This window comes from Sphaeramia orbicularis, chromosome 22 (genome assembly GCF_902148855.1).
Source record: "Sphaeramia orbicularis chromosome 22, fSphaOr1.1, whole genome shotgun sequence".
NCBI lineage: Eukaryota > Metazoa > Chordata > Actinopteri > Kurtiformes > Apogonidae > Sphaeramia > Sphaeramia orbicularis.
The window spans coordinates 20,854,744-20,868,470 of NC_043978.1; the positions used below are offsets into that span (position 1 = coordinate 20,854,744).

A 13,727-nucleotide genomic window follows, 5' to 3' on the forward strand; every position below is an offset into this window, starting at 1 on the left:
TTTTCATGGTCATCAGATATGACCCATTTGGACATTCAGGGGCTCCATAGTTACTGTGGAAACACTGTCATCTTCTACAACATTGATTCACCAGTAAAACTCATGGAGTTGGATCAGTGACAGTGGATGAACACACTTGTTTTATGTTCAGTTAATGATAGATTTTGCTGAAAAAGTCAGTTTTTCTTCAGTTTTCTCTGTTTTTTTGGTATAATTACCCTCCAGTTTAATCTGAGCTTTTATGAACATCTACATGATCAGTACATTAAATATCGGAAAATACCTGATTTTTGCAATAAATAAATAAATAAATGAATAAATAAATGAGTAAAATAAAATAAATAAATGGTGATAAATCACCTAAGAGATGTTAAATATGGAGAAAAATCTATTTGGGAACTGCCACAACAGTAGCTCTAGGTGTTTATGGTAAGGCAAGTTTATTTGTACAGCAGTATTCATACACAGGGTAACTCAAAGTGCTTTACAAAGGCATAAAAAAAAATCATGACAAAAGCAAAAGCAAGACATTGAAACTACAGTCAAAAAGGGAAAAAACAGACATTAAAATCATCAGAAATAAAATGTGATTTTAAAATGCATTCACAGAATAAAAGACATTACATTAGAATTAACATTAAAATTAGGTTATGTGTTAAAAGAACATAACTTGTAGCCATTTTTAGTCATTTAACTATTATTTGTGTGTTTAATCACAATACAGTTGCATAGTTTATCAGCATCGCTAGCCTGATAGCATAATTGACTAAGTCATGTTTTTGGCCACATTGTGATATCTGCATAAAGTGTTAGGAGAATAAAGTTATGCAGATATCACAATTCGGCCAAAAATATGACTTTGGGAATTATGCTATGAGGGTAATGAGCTGAAGTGCACCACCACTTCTGATAAATTAGGATTCAAACAGTGGATAATTTTATGTATCATGACACATGATGGAAACTACAAGAACAGAAGGTGGAAAACTCACCTTAAACATGAAGAGTTCACTGATGTCCTTCAAGTTAAATGTAGCCTTAAACAGATCTAGAACAGTCATCTAATGTTGCATTTAGCAGGAACTTTTACAAAAAAGACCAAATTAGATAAAGAAAAAACAACAAACAACTCAGTTACTCATCTGTCATTGAATCATCTCATCTGTATTTAGATCAGTGTTTTTCAACCTTGGGGTCGTGACCCCATGTGGGGTCGCCTGGAATTCAAATAGGGTCACCTGAAATTTCTAGTAATTCATCAAAAATAAAAACTTGCTAATGAAAAATATATGGTGAGTTGACATAGACAATCCCAATCCATTAAAGACATGACAAACTGAGAAGCTGAAACTGAAGCACTGTGGTACTGTTTATCTGTCAAATGTTCATTGTGGTCAGTTTCAGATGCTGCAGCTCTTTCATAATTCATAGTTTGAGTTCTTGTTTGTTCAGTATTAATTGTCAGCCTTGTAAATCTAAGCTGCACTGACTGTACATATCCTAACCAAGGAAAATAAAATTCCCACTTTGTGCAGTAATCTACACCTGGCTTTTCTGCCTCCGTTCATAATAGTATACATTATATAGACTAAATGTTGTCTAAAATTAACGGTTATTTGCATAACATAGTATAGCAAACTATTACATGATCAACAACAAATTAATTTTAGCAAAAAAATGTCTCCGTTTTGAATGTCTGGGATCGCCAGAAATTTGTGATGTTAAAATGGGGTCACGAGCCAAAAAAGGTTGGAAACCACTGGTTTAGATCTTAACACCTCTGGGCAAAATAAGTATCAGTTCAGTTCATGTTTTAACGGTTTTCCACTGTCACCATGGTGATGTCTCACTTTTTTTTTTTATAGTATTTTAAAAATATAAAAACACACTTAAATGAGGAATTTACATCACAATAGTTTATATTTGAAATACAGTGGAGGCCAAAATTATTAGAACATCTACCAGATCTGAAATTACTGACTGTAATATTATATTGTATTTTGATGATTTCATTTCATAATGTTCATGAAACATGCAGATGGCTCCTCAGAGCACAACAAATCGGCTATCAGATGTAAGTCCTACCATTTGGTTTTGTTTTATCCACTTTTAACTTGAATATTTCCTTTATGAGCAGGATATTCTTTGTGCGTTCAACAGTCACACAGCTGTGTCCTAAGACTCACATCAGCATCAACTGAACCACAATCACACCTGACAATGATCCCAACGATTCTGTGAAGGAACATGACTGACATGACAGTGAAACAGGCCTGGCTTTTTTTTAGTAGGAAAATGACCTAATTGTCCTTATGATGCCTCTGTTCTATGGTTTATAGAGATAATGATGAGTTTATAGATATTTAATTTGTTTTATTGGTATTTTAATGTATAATTTAAAAAACAAAACAAAACAAGAACAGATGAAACCTCTTAAATAGCCCTAGTGATCTAATAATTCTGGCCAGAAATACTCAATCCTGCCTTGAAATGCTGAGGTCAAGAAAGAAAATTAAGACTATATTAAAATAACTCAGTAAAATGCAGTTTCTCAGCTTTTCAGTAGCATTTCTTCAAATTTGAAGCTCTGAAGTGAACGTGGAAACACTGTCATCTTCTTTATTCACCAGTAAAACCAAAATGACAGTGGTCTGAACACTTCTATTTATGTTCAGGAAATTACATACTTTGCTGAAAAAAAAAGTCACTATGTCTTCAGTTTTTCTCTATTTTAATATAATAACCTTTGAATTTATTCTGTGTAAGTGTTCATAAAAGCTCAATCAGCAAATTAAATATAAGAAAATACCTGATTTTTACTGAAAAATACAAAATACTGAGGGTAAATAATCAATGGTGATAAACCACTTAAGAAAAATTCAATTGGAAGTCACCATAAAAACAATTCTAAGTCTTCAAACATGAATGTGTTCATGAGGCTGTAATGTCCCAGTCTTGTGATCACCACAATGGGATTATTATTGACTGATCTGATCAAATATTAGCAGAGTGAGCCACCATGTGGGTAATATCTGACACTACAGTTGTCAACAAGGGTATAATAAAGTCACACACACATATTCAAACTCATATATTATTTATTACAATTAAATATTTTTCTTATATTACAGAGGTCCATTTGAAACCATACAAATAATCTGTGCTGTGATTACGGTAATATTTCCGAGATATTTCCAAACGCCATGCAAAGAATATGAACAGAAAAATCACATCAGAAGAACTTTTGTACATCTGGGAATTAACTGAAAACTCATGTTTCGACACCCTCCTCTTTATCTGTTTTTTTTTTTTGTTTTTTTGTTTTTTTGTTTTTTTTGGTGCAAACATTACTTTGTGTTGACTTCAGATCAGACCAGCGTCATGTGAAAAACATGGAAGGCATTTGGAAGGTGTGTAAAAACAACAGGAACAGCTTGTCCTGTTCATGGAAAATAAAAACAAAAAAACCCAAAAACGCTTGGAATTACACGGGTTAACGGGAACAGGCACAGAGGACCGATTAAGACATAAGCACACCACATCTTGATTAGACATAATTAGTTTGCTGAGTGATTCCTAAGGCCATAATATGTGGTTACTGACTCTGATCCAGAACACCCAGTAAGATTTTAATTTTCAGAACCAAATCAAACCAAATGTTGTTTACCCAATTCTGATGTGTTGTTTTGCACCGCAGGCTTCACTGCATCCACCGTCGACCAATCAGATCTTTTTGCCAAAGGAGTTCTTTTTTTAGACTGAATGAATACCTTTGGTTTGTGAAGACCATTTACCTTTTTCTGTACCAGTTTCTATGAAGCCCACACATTATGAACATACTTATTATGTGCTATAATACACCTGTAGTGCTGTATAATCATAGTTCTAAGCAGTAAATATATAAATACACATAAATCGTTATAAAGTCAATATTTACTCCACATTTTTGAGCGTACTTTTGTTATATTGTCTACCATTAACCCTATAACACTAAACAGATCTTATTTGATTTATGAGATTTGAAGGCCTCTACATGATCAGTGTGATATTTTTTGTCTTGAAAAACCTGATGTATATAATTAGATACATGCAATACATAGATAATCCACCAGGGGGGAGAGATTGGAAAGCCCTTTCCAGTGACACTACAAGATTGTCATTAATGAGGAAGGAGGCAGAACTTTGCCAATTTTAAAAAAGAATTACCAATTTGTTAGACATGTTTGTGTTATATTATGTTTTTGTTTGATCAAAAATAACAATTTTTGAGCACTGAGACCCAATGTATCAAATATGATACAAAATTTAAACTCATACATGGAAATTGATATTTGAAAAAAAAATTTTTTTTTTTTGGTTGTTCAGAAGAACCAATTAAGGCTCCAGTTTCAAAGAACTGGAATTTTCTGTCAATGATTTAATGGTTCAGGCTTTACAGGGTTGAATTAAGAATACTTGTTAAAATAAATCTGTTTTACTTAAAAATACAGGAGTTTAAATCACGGAGGAAGAAAAACAACAGTTGCAGCTTTCTCTTCTCATCTAAACTGAAAGACTAAATGTTAACACAGATCTGATGTAGTTTTATGTTATAGAAAAGTAAAACCACATTTACAAACTTCCATATTCAGACATGGAATAGAGCAGTAGGAGTTAGGTCCCTTCTAACAAAATATGATCAGTGATTGGTAATTACAGCTATCAATCACATATTAAACCCTCCTACCTGTCTGAAAACACCTACAGTCAACGAAAAAAATTATTAGACCATCAAAAGTCATCCAAAAACAATGGTTATGCAATCAAGTACTAACTCCTGTGTGTATCATGTGACTAAAACAGACAGAAAAGAAAACATGGAATGCCTAAAAGCACCGTTTTTGTCAGTACAATGCCAAAGATATTGATGTAAGAACTGAAAGGATTTTTGCTATTATTAAGAAAACATGGAAAATGTCTAGATATCAGCTCTGAAATTAAACTCTTATGAGCTCTTTTTGTTGTTATTATATTTGTATAAATAACTGTACCTTCAGTTGTACTAAGCATTAAAATGAACAAAAAATTGAAGAAAACAAGGGTGGTCTAATAATTTTTTCTGCAACTGTATGATGAGACAGTATCTGTGTGTAGTTTTTCTTCAGAGTGCAACAAAGAGTAAATGCAGAATTCTCATATCCTCTCAGACCTCTTGAATTACAATGTGCTGAAAGGGAATTATGGATTATTTGACAGTGATGTTAAAACATTTTCAAACACTGCAGCTTTAAGGCAAACAGTGACTACTTACAGTGATTTATAACCAGCTTGGAAAGCCTTTCATGTGGCTACAACACTAGGATTTCATTTATTTAGTTAAAGCAGTCAAATGACACTTACACATGTAATTAGAATGTGTTAGACTAATCAATCTCTAATCAACCCCCTGTTCCTGTCTATATATTGGGTGATTTTTATACTGGGTGCTCACAGCGGTTTTTCCACTGATGTATAAATTCATGAAGCACTGTGGGTTAAGCTAAACAAAGCACTATACAAATGCATTCTGTAATATTATGGACAGTACTTTAATGTAGTTGTTCAGTATAGCACCTGGGTCCGATCAAGCCAAAGTGAACATCAGCATGAAAAAGTAAATTTGCACACATCATTTATCAAGTGGGCTCATTTTTTAGCTAAAGATCTGTACTTCATGGAACTGCAATCCTTTTTAACCCTTTCATGCATGAATTATGAGAACCTTAATCAAGAATTTTTTCCTGAGTGTTTATATTCCTCTTTAGGCATGAAAAAAACAATGTGATTGAAATTTTTTTAATGAACCTATTTTTCATGGAGTTCCAAAAGCCATGAAGCAAAGAAACATGTATATCAGAAAGTGATAAACTGTGTGACAACTATAAAATAATTTTTTTTTTTAACGCAGCTAATCTGATGTTTTCTCATCTTTTAACACACTCTAATACTAGTTATTCATGGAGATAATATACAAAAAAAAAAAAAAATTGTTTAAGAAAACTGTTAATTATAGTCAATTAATAACAATTAGCTACTGATTTACACCAAAACATGCTGCTGCAGATCAGGTTTATTAAGAACAGCAAAGTTACAGTAATGGTATGAATTGCAGTGTATTATGGGATGGTGCATAAGTGTCCACTATGTCGGCCGATATGGAACTACAACAACAAAATCCACGAATATACAAGAGAACAGCTGGAGAATAACTGTCCACTGTAGTGACCAGTATGCATGAAAGGGTTAAAATACCACTTACACAGTACAGGAGAAGTTCCGAACCTTCTGCTAGGCTGCATTAAATTAACAAAAAGACAAAAGACTGTCTATTAATTTGAGAAATTAAAATTCTGAATGATGACGTTTGTGAATTCATACACTGGTCACATTTAAAAAGACTATCTGTGAACTGTTACTGAGAAATTACTCTTTATTTGTACTTTACCTATATCAGTATGAACCACTGCAAGTTGTAAATAACAGTCACTTTTCCATTGACCCTCAAATTGCGCGAATATAACTTGCGAATAAAAATTTGCCTAACGGAAAAATGACAATTTCGCCAAAACTCTTGCTTTTTTGCGCTGGCAAGAGGTGGTTTTTCAGGTGTAGCGCAGAACTGCAATGTAAAGACCTTTTTCTGCAACTACAGTCATGTAAATAAAATTAAAAAAAAAAAAAAAAAGCAGATGTTGACTGACGTTACAACAAGTGAAGAAGAAGAGTTTTAAAAGAAACATGGTGCAGTATGTGTGGACACACCAGGAAACCACATTATTTTTGAATTTAGTATGAGATACAGAATAATAATGAATATATCTGTAAATCGCATGATATTTATGTTTATCAGCAATGTTTATAGAATGACTTCTTGTGTCATCTCGCGATAAATAAACAAATCAACACATTTATGATTTAATGGAAAAACCGACCTTATGCACTTGGTTTTTTTCGACATTTAGTAAATACTGGTAAAGTTTAACGCATATGTCCAATGGAAAAGCGACTAGGATTAAATACATTAAATAAAATATTGGGATTATATCTGGCTTGTTGTTTTAAAAAATAAGTCAATATTTTGGGTGATGCATTCAATAATATGTCGTCCACGTGTTACTACGGCAACCTGTCCACGTATTACCACATTCTCATGTCAATAAAACAGACTTTTCAATATTTTACTCCAAAATTGATTTTCAGCATAGTTGAACGTAATATCTAAAATGTTTTGTCCTACTTGAAATCAATTTCTGTCGAGAACACTTAAAAAAATCAATGTCCATTTCAAGTACACATGTTACAGAGCAGTACTTTGACATTTCTCACCTAAAAATTTTTATCTCCACAAGTTTTGTTATACATAATGTTAAAGTGCTTATAAATACCTACTCAAATATATATATAATACATGAATATAAGTTACTCTGCTTACATGACAGAGACTGTTGAACACCAAATGTGTCCATGTGTTACCGTTTGATCGGACCCACCTATGGGACTGGTCTAACTACAAAAAAGGACAACGCAACATGTTATAGATCCTTGCAAAAAGAGTGAGATTAAATGCTAACTCCTACTCTATAAGTCATCATGTCTTGTATTTATGCATTTTTTATGATTACTGTCATAAAACACTCAATATTAACACTGAATATTATGAATGCTTTTAGCTATGTGCACGTTTAAACACTTCATAAATACACTCATAATTCATTATAGATTGTTTGATTGTTATTAATAATCAGCGCTTATAAACATGATTATACAGTATTATAGGTGCATAAGAACACATAACAAATAAGTATGATATGATTAATGTAAATATTAAGTAATATAATGATGCATTCTGATAGATTCTGATAAATTACAGATATGGGCTTCATAGAAAGTGTTACTCATTTGCGCTAAATTAAAATGTTATCGTTTATTCAACACTTGAATTAACACAAAATGACAGATCCCATCTATGATACAGGAAGTAATGCAGGACGCAGGCATTTTAAAGTGATATTCCTTCCAAAATCTATTTTTGGTAATGAAATATTTACCCCCTTATAAGGCAGCTATAAATAGCCGATAGCTTCCTTCTTCAAGTACAACACCAGCTGTGATCTACGCATCTTCAGTTACTATCATAACTGTGAATACTTCATGTTTATGGCCTGGTTTTCAGGTTTTTGATGGTGCTTTTAAACCAGACTTGAACAAATAAATGTTTGATTACAAGTGTTGGTCAAGGATGAGTTTCGCCTTTTTGCGTCACATTCATCAGACGAGGTTGAGACGGACCTGAAGCGTGTAGGAATCAAGATCAGCACACTAAGATGGTGCATAACTCCAGGCTGAGATCTGCAAATATTTCTAAATGAAAGGCTGGGAATGTTCGATAAGGCAGCAATATCAAGGGCACAGGCTAATGGCAAGGTAAGTTTATCATGTAGCATTCTGTATTTTTATCAGTGAATAGGCAAAGCTTTGTCGTCTGACGAAAAGTGAGAGGAGAATGACGGGAAGCGGGGAGGGGCGAAGGATATTTGGTCCTGCAGGTAAGCATCTCTGGTCACATGTTAGCAGATGTCCTTCAAATTACAGCACAAGATCCTTCCAAATAATGTATCTGGACATCTCAACACAACAATAACAGGCTCGTATTGGGCAAACCGGTCACAGAAATACTACTGCAAATGACTCACACACTTTAGTTATTCATCTTAGACAGTGCAGCTAAGGAGAGACAACTCTGACCTCCTTTCTAATCAGGAATGAAAGCCACTCATCTAAACTCTACTTCTTTAAAATTATCTTTTGAAAATAAATTATATTTTCTCAGTACAGAAATAAATACATATCTTCTCTCAAACATAGGAATGAATCATCGTCACAGATCTAAATGCTACACTGAATACATTACTCACCATCTCATTGGTGGAGAAACAAGAATATAGGTGACTAACTGATGCCATCTGCCATGAACAGACACTCATCCGGGTATATAAATGCAAATATACAGTTAGTTGACATTTAAGCCAAATCACACCTCTGGCAAACAGCTTTAAGAAAGCAAAATATTCCAAAGCAGTGGCATAACACAAGTCTCCTTAATGTTTCACGCGCAAACCGTGCAGGTCCGACAGGGTGAACATTGCCACAAAGGTGCATTTCAGAGGTTTAGATATGACATAAAAGTTAAATCAGAAAATCATCCACATTTAATGGATTACTGTGCACATGTCAGATCAGTGGTAGTAAAGTTAAAATAAAGAAAAACATTTGTCCTTCCTCTAAAAAAAAAAAAAGAAGACCAGCGATATATGTTAAAGATAAAGCTGATGGTAAGAAAAATTTCATCACAGAATTTAAAGTTGACTCCATTTCCCACAGGTTAAAGTTGAACAGCGACTGCATTCAGTGAATTATTTCAGCAATAAAAGGATTATTTTTGTTATTGATGAACTTGATCACATTCTTTAATCATCACTTAAAGGTTTAATAAGTAAAATTTGAGAGTGCTTGTGCGGTTATGAAATTTGTGGAATCTGTTTGTTGACATTAGCTAAGTCCGTTTCTGAGATAAGAAGCGTCTCGGTTGACTGATGTAGGCAACAAAAGATCTTCTAAACAAATATGATGCTGCGTGAACTGATATGATGTGGAGTGATTCTTTTCCTGTGTCTTAAAGCTATACCTACCGATGTGGCATTTCTCACAGCACTTAGTAAAAGTTTGAACGTGAACAACCCGCCTCCCTCCTAAGCCCTGCCCACTTCCCTCTGCCTGAGCTCTAAGGCTCCTCCTCCTCTCTCCTCCTCTCACCTGATGTGCGCGGAGGAAGCAGAGGTGGACCCCTCCCTCAGTAATCAGATACATCATGCACCTACCGCGGGCCCGTGGCCCCTGTTTCATCAGTAGACCCTGTATTTAAGGGTCTGGTCTGTGCGGAGCTGGGTCAGGGTCTTCACTGCACCACGGAGATGACATGCCCAGGTGACAGGCGCGCGCACTGTGAATGCGTGGCCTCCGCAAATTTTTCCATGGACATTTAAGGTTTCATAGTCCATACATTTATCATCCTACATAATCCTATACTGTGTGACACCAAGTACATGTACCTGTATGAGTCCCACGGTCATAAAAGCTGAGCTTTATGCAGACCTGTTCAGTCCAGTACAGCTGACTTCCGGACTTTTATCTCCATCCTTCATTCATCAGACTCCCGTTTGTGCCCCTCAGTTGTTGTTTCTGTTCATAAATCCGTTTCTTCCCTTCCACATGTGCATGTCAGTTCTATCCATACACATCCTAGACAGTAGACTGTGGTCAGTGACAGGAGAAGCAGCGCGAGTTAAGTGTCAGATTCAGAGGTACACATATCAGATGTGGAGATAGCGATAATGGATCGGATGCTGGACGGCCGTAATGGATGATTGACAGGAGGTTCAGCCAGGTTCGGCCAATTATTTCATTCAGACCGAATACAATGATTGGTCAGACTTTTATCAGAAATATATGAGAATTAAACATTTTTGAGTTTCAGTACCTGGTGGATTTCTTTTACATTTTAGTTTGACACACGCTTATTAGGAGCATTTTAAGATGACAAAAGAAAAGTGTAAAAATGCCACATCATACGGTATACCTTTAATGGGTGTGGTCAGAAGGGTGGAAAGAAGTAAAGGGTCTAAAGAAAATAATAGATTTTTTTTTTTTTTCACTAGTGTCATTTCATCAGGATTGTCAGTGAGAGTTTACTGATGAGACAGAAACGAGCCTAAAAAAAGTTAATTTCCTCCTCATCTGTGCATCTGAACAATGTTAAACATTATGTGGTTTCTGAAAGACAGGTTCAATCTTTACTTAATGTGACTTTGGGAAAATAGAATCAGTTGAAATCTGTAAATCCCATTCATTTTTAAGATAACGTCATAGCAGCGTTTTTCCAAAGTAGAGGACTGAGGTCAGTTTGTCAGTGAACATTCTGATGCAACAGTGTGCAACACTAGCTACTGTTAATCTGCGTAATAAATAACGTTATCTAATGTCAACAAACAACAAGCTCTCTATGCAATGAATGCACATACATTCCAAATCATATCTATTAAACCTCTAAATTGTCGCATCAATGAACAATTATTTTTGCTGAGTTGCTCACCATAATCATTTAAAGGGTTAATATCGAAAAATTTGAGAGCGCTTGTGTGGTTATGAAATTTGTAATATTTTGTTGACGTTAGCTAACTCCATTTCTAAGCTAACAAGCATGTCCGTTGACTGATGTAGGAAATAAAACATCCTCCAAGACAGTGTTTCTCAACATTTTTGAAGAAAGGCCCACTAACAGAATCATGAGCCTCCTGTTACACCCCCGATCCCTGAAAAAATTAGGGGCTGGGGGTGGGGGGTTACTTTATTCTAAAGTTACACAATAAACCTGTATGTGGAGGATGTGGTGGGTTATATAGATATGTAGATAAAACCCCTCTAACCTCATCATTTCCCATGTACCACCCCCCAAAAACAAACAAATCTGCGACTGGGGGCTGACACAGGGTCTTTACGCCGCCGTTGAGAAACACTCTAATAGTCCAACCGCTTGCATTTTGACTTGGGGGGAATCTACTGCATCTCCTTTGTACTAAAAGCCAGTGAGTCTGTGATTTTTCAGGATTTTTCCCTCCCCCCGTCCTGTGCTCGCGCCCCCCCGGTTGAGAACACTACAATAAGCAAATATGCTGCAGTGTACACCGAAACAAAATGATTCAATTCCTGTCTCCGAAAAGTTGGAAACAAGAATAATGGGGTGTAAATAAAATAATAATCCACTAATATCAGGGTTTTTACTTTTAGCTAGTTTTAGCTACTTTTATTTTATCCTAATTATGAGCATGAATTTGTTGTTAAGACCAAAACAGGCCTCAAATAAAGCTTATTTTCTCTTGATCTGTGTGTCTGAACAATGTCAGAAGATATGCGGTTTATGAAAAACAGTTTCAATAGTTACTTGCCAGACTTCGCGACAAAAGCGTATGCTAAATTTAGATCTGTTTTGATGTAAAGTAAAAGCCATGTTTCAGCAAAATTCCTCATGCAACAGTTAATACAAGGAGTTAGTTAACGTCAACAAACCACTAGCACCCAATGAAATGCAAGAACAAACTATACAAATTGAACCTTTTAAATTATGGCAACAATGAATGATTATTTTTGTCACTGATTCATTTGAGGACCATCCTTTAACGATTTCTGCTCTTTACGAAATTGTGGATTCGAACACAGTCCAGGCACAATTTTGCAAACCTTCACTTTGTGCCTTATAGAACAATTTTTTTGGATATTTTTTTTTAAATGGCAGCACTATATTACCAAAGCATCCTATAATGGAGGTGATAAAATCTTCCACCATTCAAATATCTGTTTCTTATCTCTTCTACTACGCCGGGATAATCCGTGAAGTTTTCTTTAGGTATGACGCATCATAAAGACACCGTGTCTAATATCTTTCAGGCAGATAGTAACATTATTCACACGTAACATCGACCTCTCTTCGTATCTATAAAGTCTCACATTTCTAAGATCTACAGTAGCAATTTTCTACAGCAGAGTACGTTCCAGGTTCTTCAACACAGCTGCTACGACATCAGAGAGGCATGTATGTTAAAACCATTTACACTGCCAGATTAACTCTTATACAATATGTCATCAGACTGTTACTTAATTAATGTGTGACAGGTAAGTACGAACAAAAAAATTTCAAACCAAAATAAGTTCATCTTGATCCTTCATCCTAAACGTATGCATATGACAGTAATTCCAGTTCCTCCCTCACAGAGACAGCAGGTAGGCATGTAGTTAATGAAAGGTGTAGGGAATGAAACTAACGTCACATTGTCTCACATCCCACGGCATGTGTGATGTGTGTCATGACCCGTCTGACGCTACTGCAGGTTCTTGAGGAGGCGTCCGTAGCGAAAGTCGTAGACGTGGCGACAGAAAAACACCAGCTCTGGATCGACGTCATTGGGCACACAGTGGTGGGTGGGCATGGCGTTGCCGACAACAGGCGGCACCACGAGGGAGGCGGCGCTGTCTCGTACGCCCTCCCTGTGCCGTTTTACCAAGGCACAAAAACTGGACACAGCAAAAATACATGACATCAAAACAAACCTTCAGAAAGCATAAAACAGTATATGATTCTTGGGTGCCTCATGTGTGCAGGAACAAAGAAAATAGAGGCTGCGTTTTATGTTATACAACATATTTTAACCCATAAAGACCCAGGTGATCAAAACCATCTATTGATCTAAACAGTTTAATACCTGTTGATCCACTAATCCTGTTAATACATGTAAATAACTGGTGTAAAATGCAGTTTGTCATCTTTTCATGGTCGTCAGATATGACCCATTTGGATGTTCAGAGGCTCCGTAGTTACCGTGGAAACACCGTCGTCTTCTACAACGATTCACCAGTAAAACCCATGAAGTTGGATCAATGACAGTGGATGGAGACACTTGTTTTTATATGCAGTTATTAATATCTTCGCTGAGAAAGTCCCTTTTTCTTCAGTTTTCTCTGCGTTTGATATAACAACCCCAACTTTAATCTGAGTTTTCATGATTATCTACATGCTTAGTAAATTAAATATAGGAATATACTTGATGTACACTTAAAAAATGCAAAATACAGAGGATAAATTATATCATTAATAATAA

At 35.4% G+C, this 13,727-nt stretch overlaps 1 protein-coding gene across 1 annotated transcript in view; it reads right to left on the reverse strand.

Moving 5' to 3' along the window:
• Positions 1-8,212: 8,212 nt before the first annotated feature.
• Positions 8,213-13,727, reverse strand: part of bahd1 (bromo adjacent homology domain containing 1) — a 36,312-nt gene continuing 30,797 nt past the window's right edge. The window contains 2 exon segments of the mRNA XM_030126780.1: positions 8,213-9,690; positions 10,655-13,143. Coding sequence (XP_029982640.1) covers positions 12,951-13,143 — 193 coding nt within the window. The 3' untranslated portion in view covers positions 8,213-9,690; positions 10,655-12,950.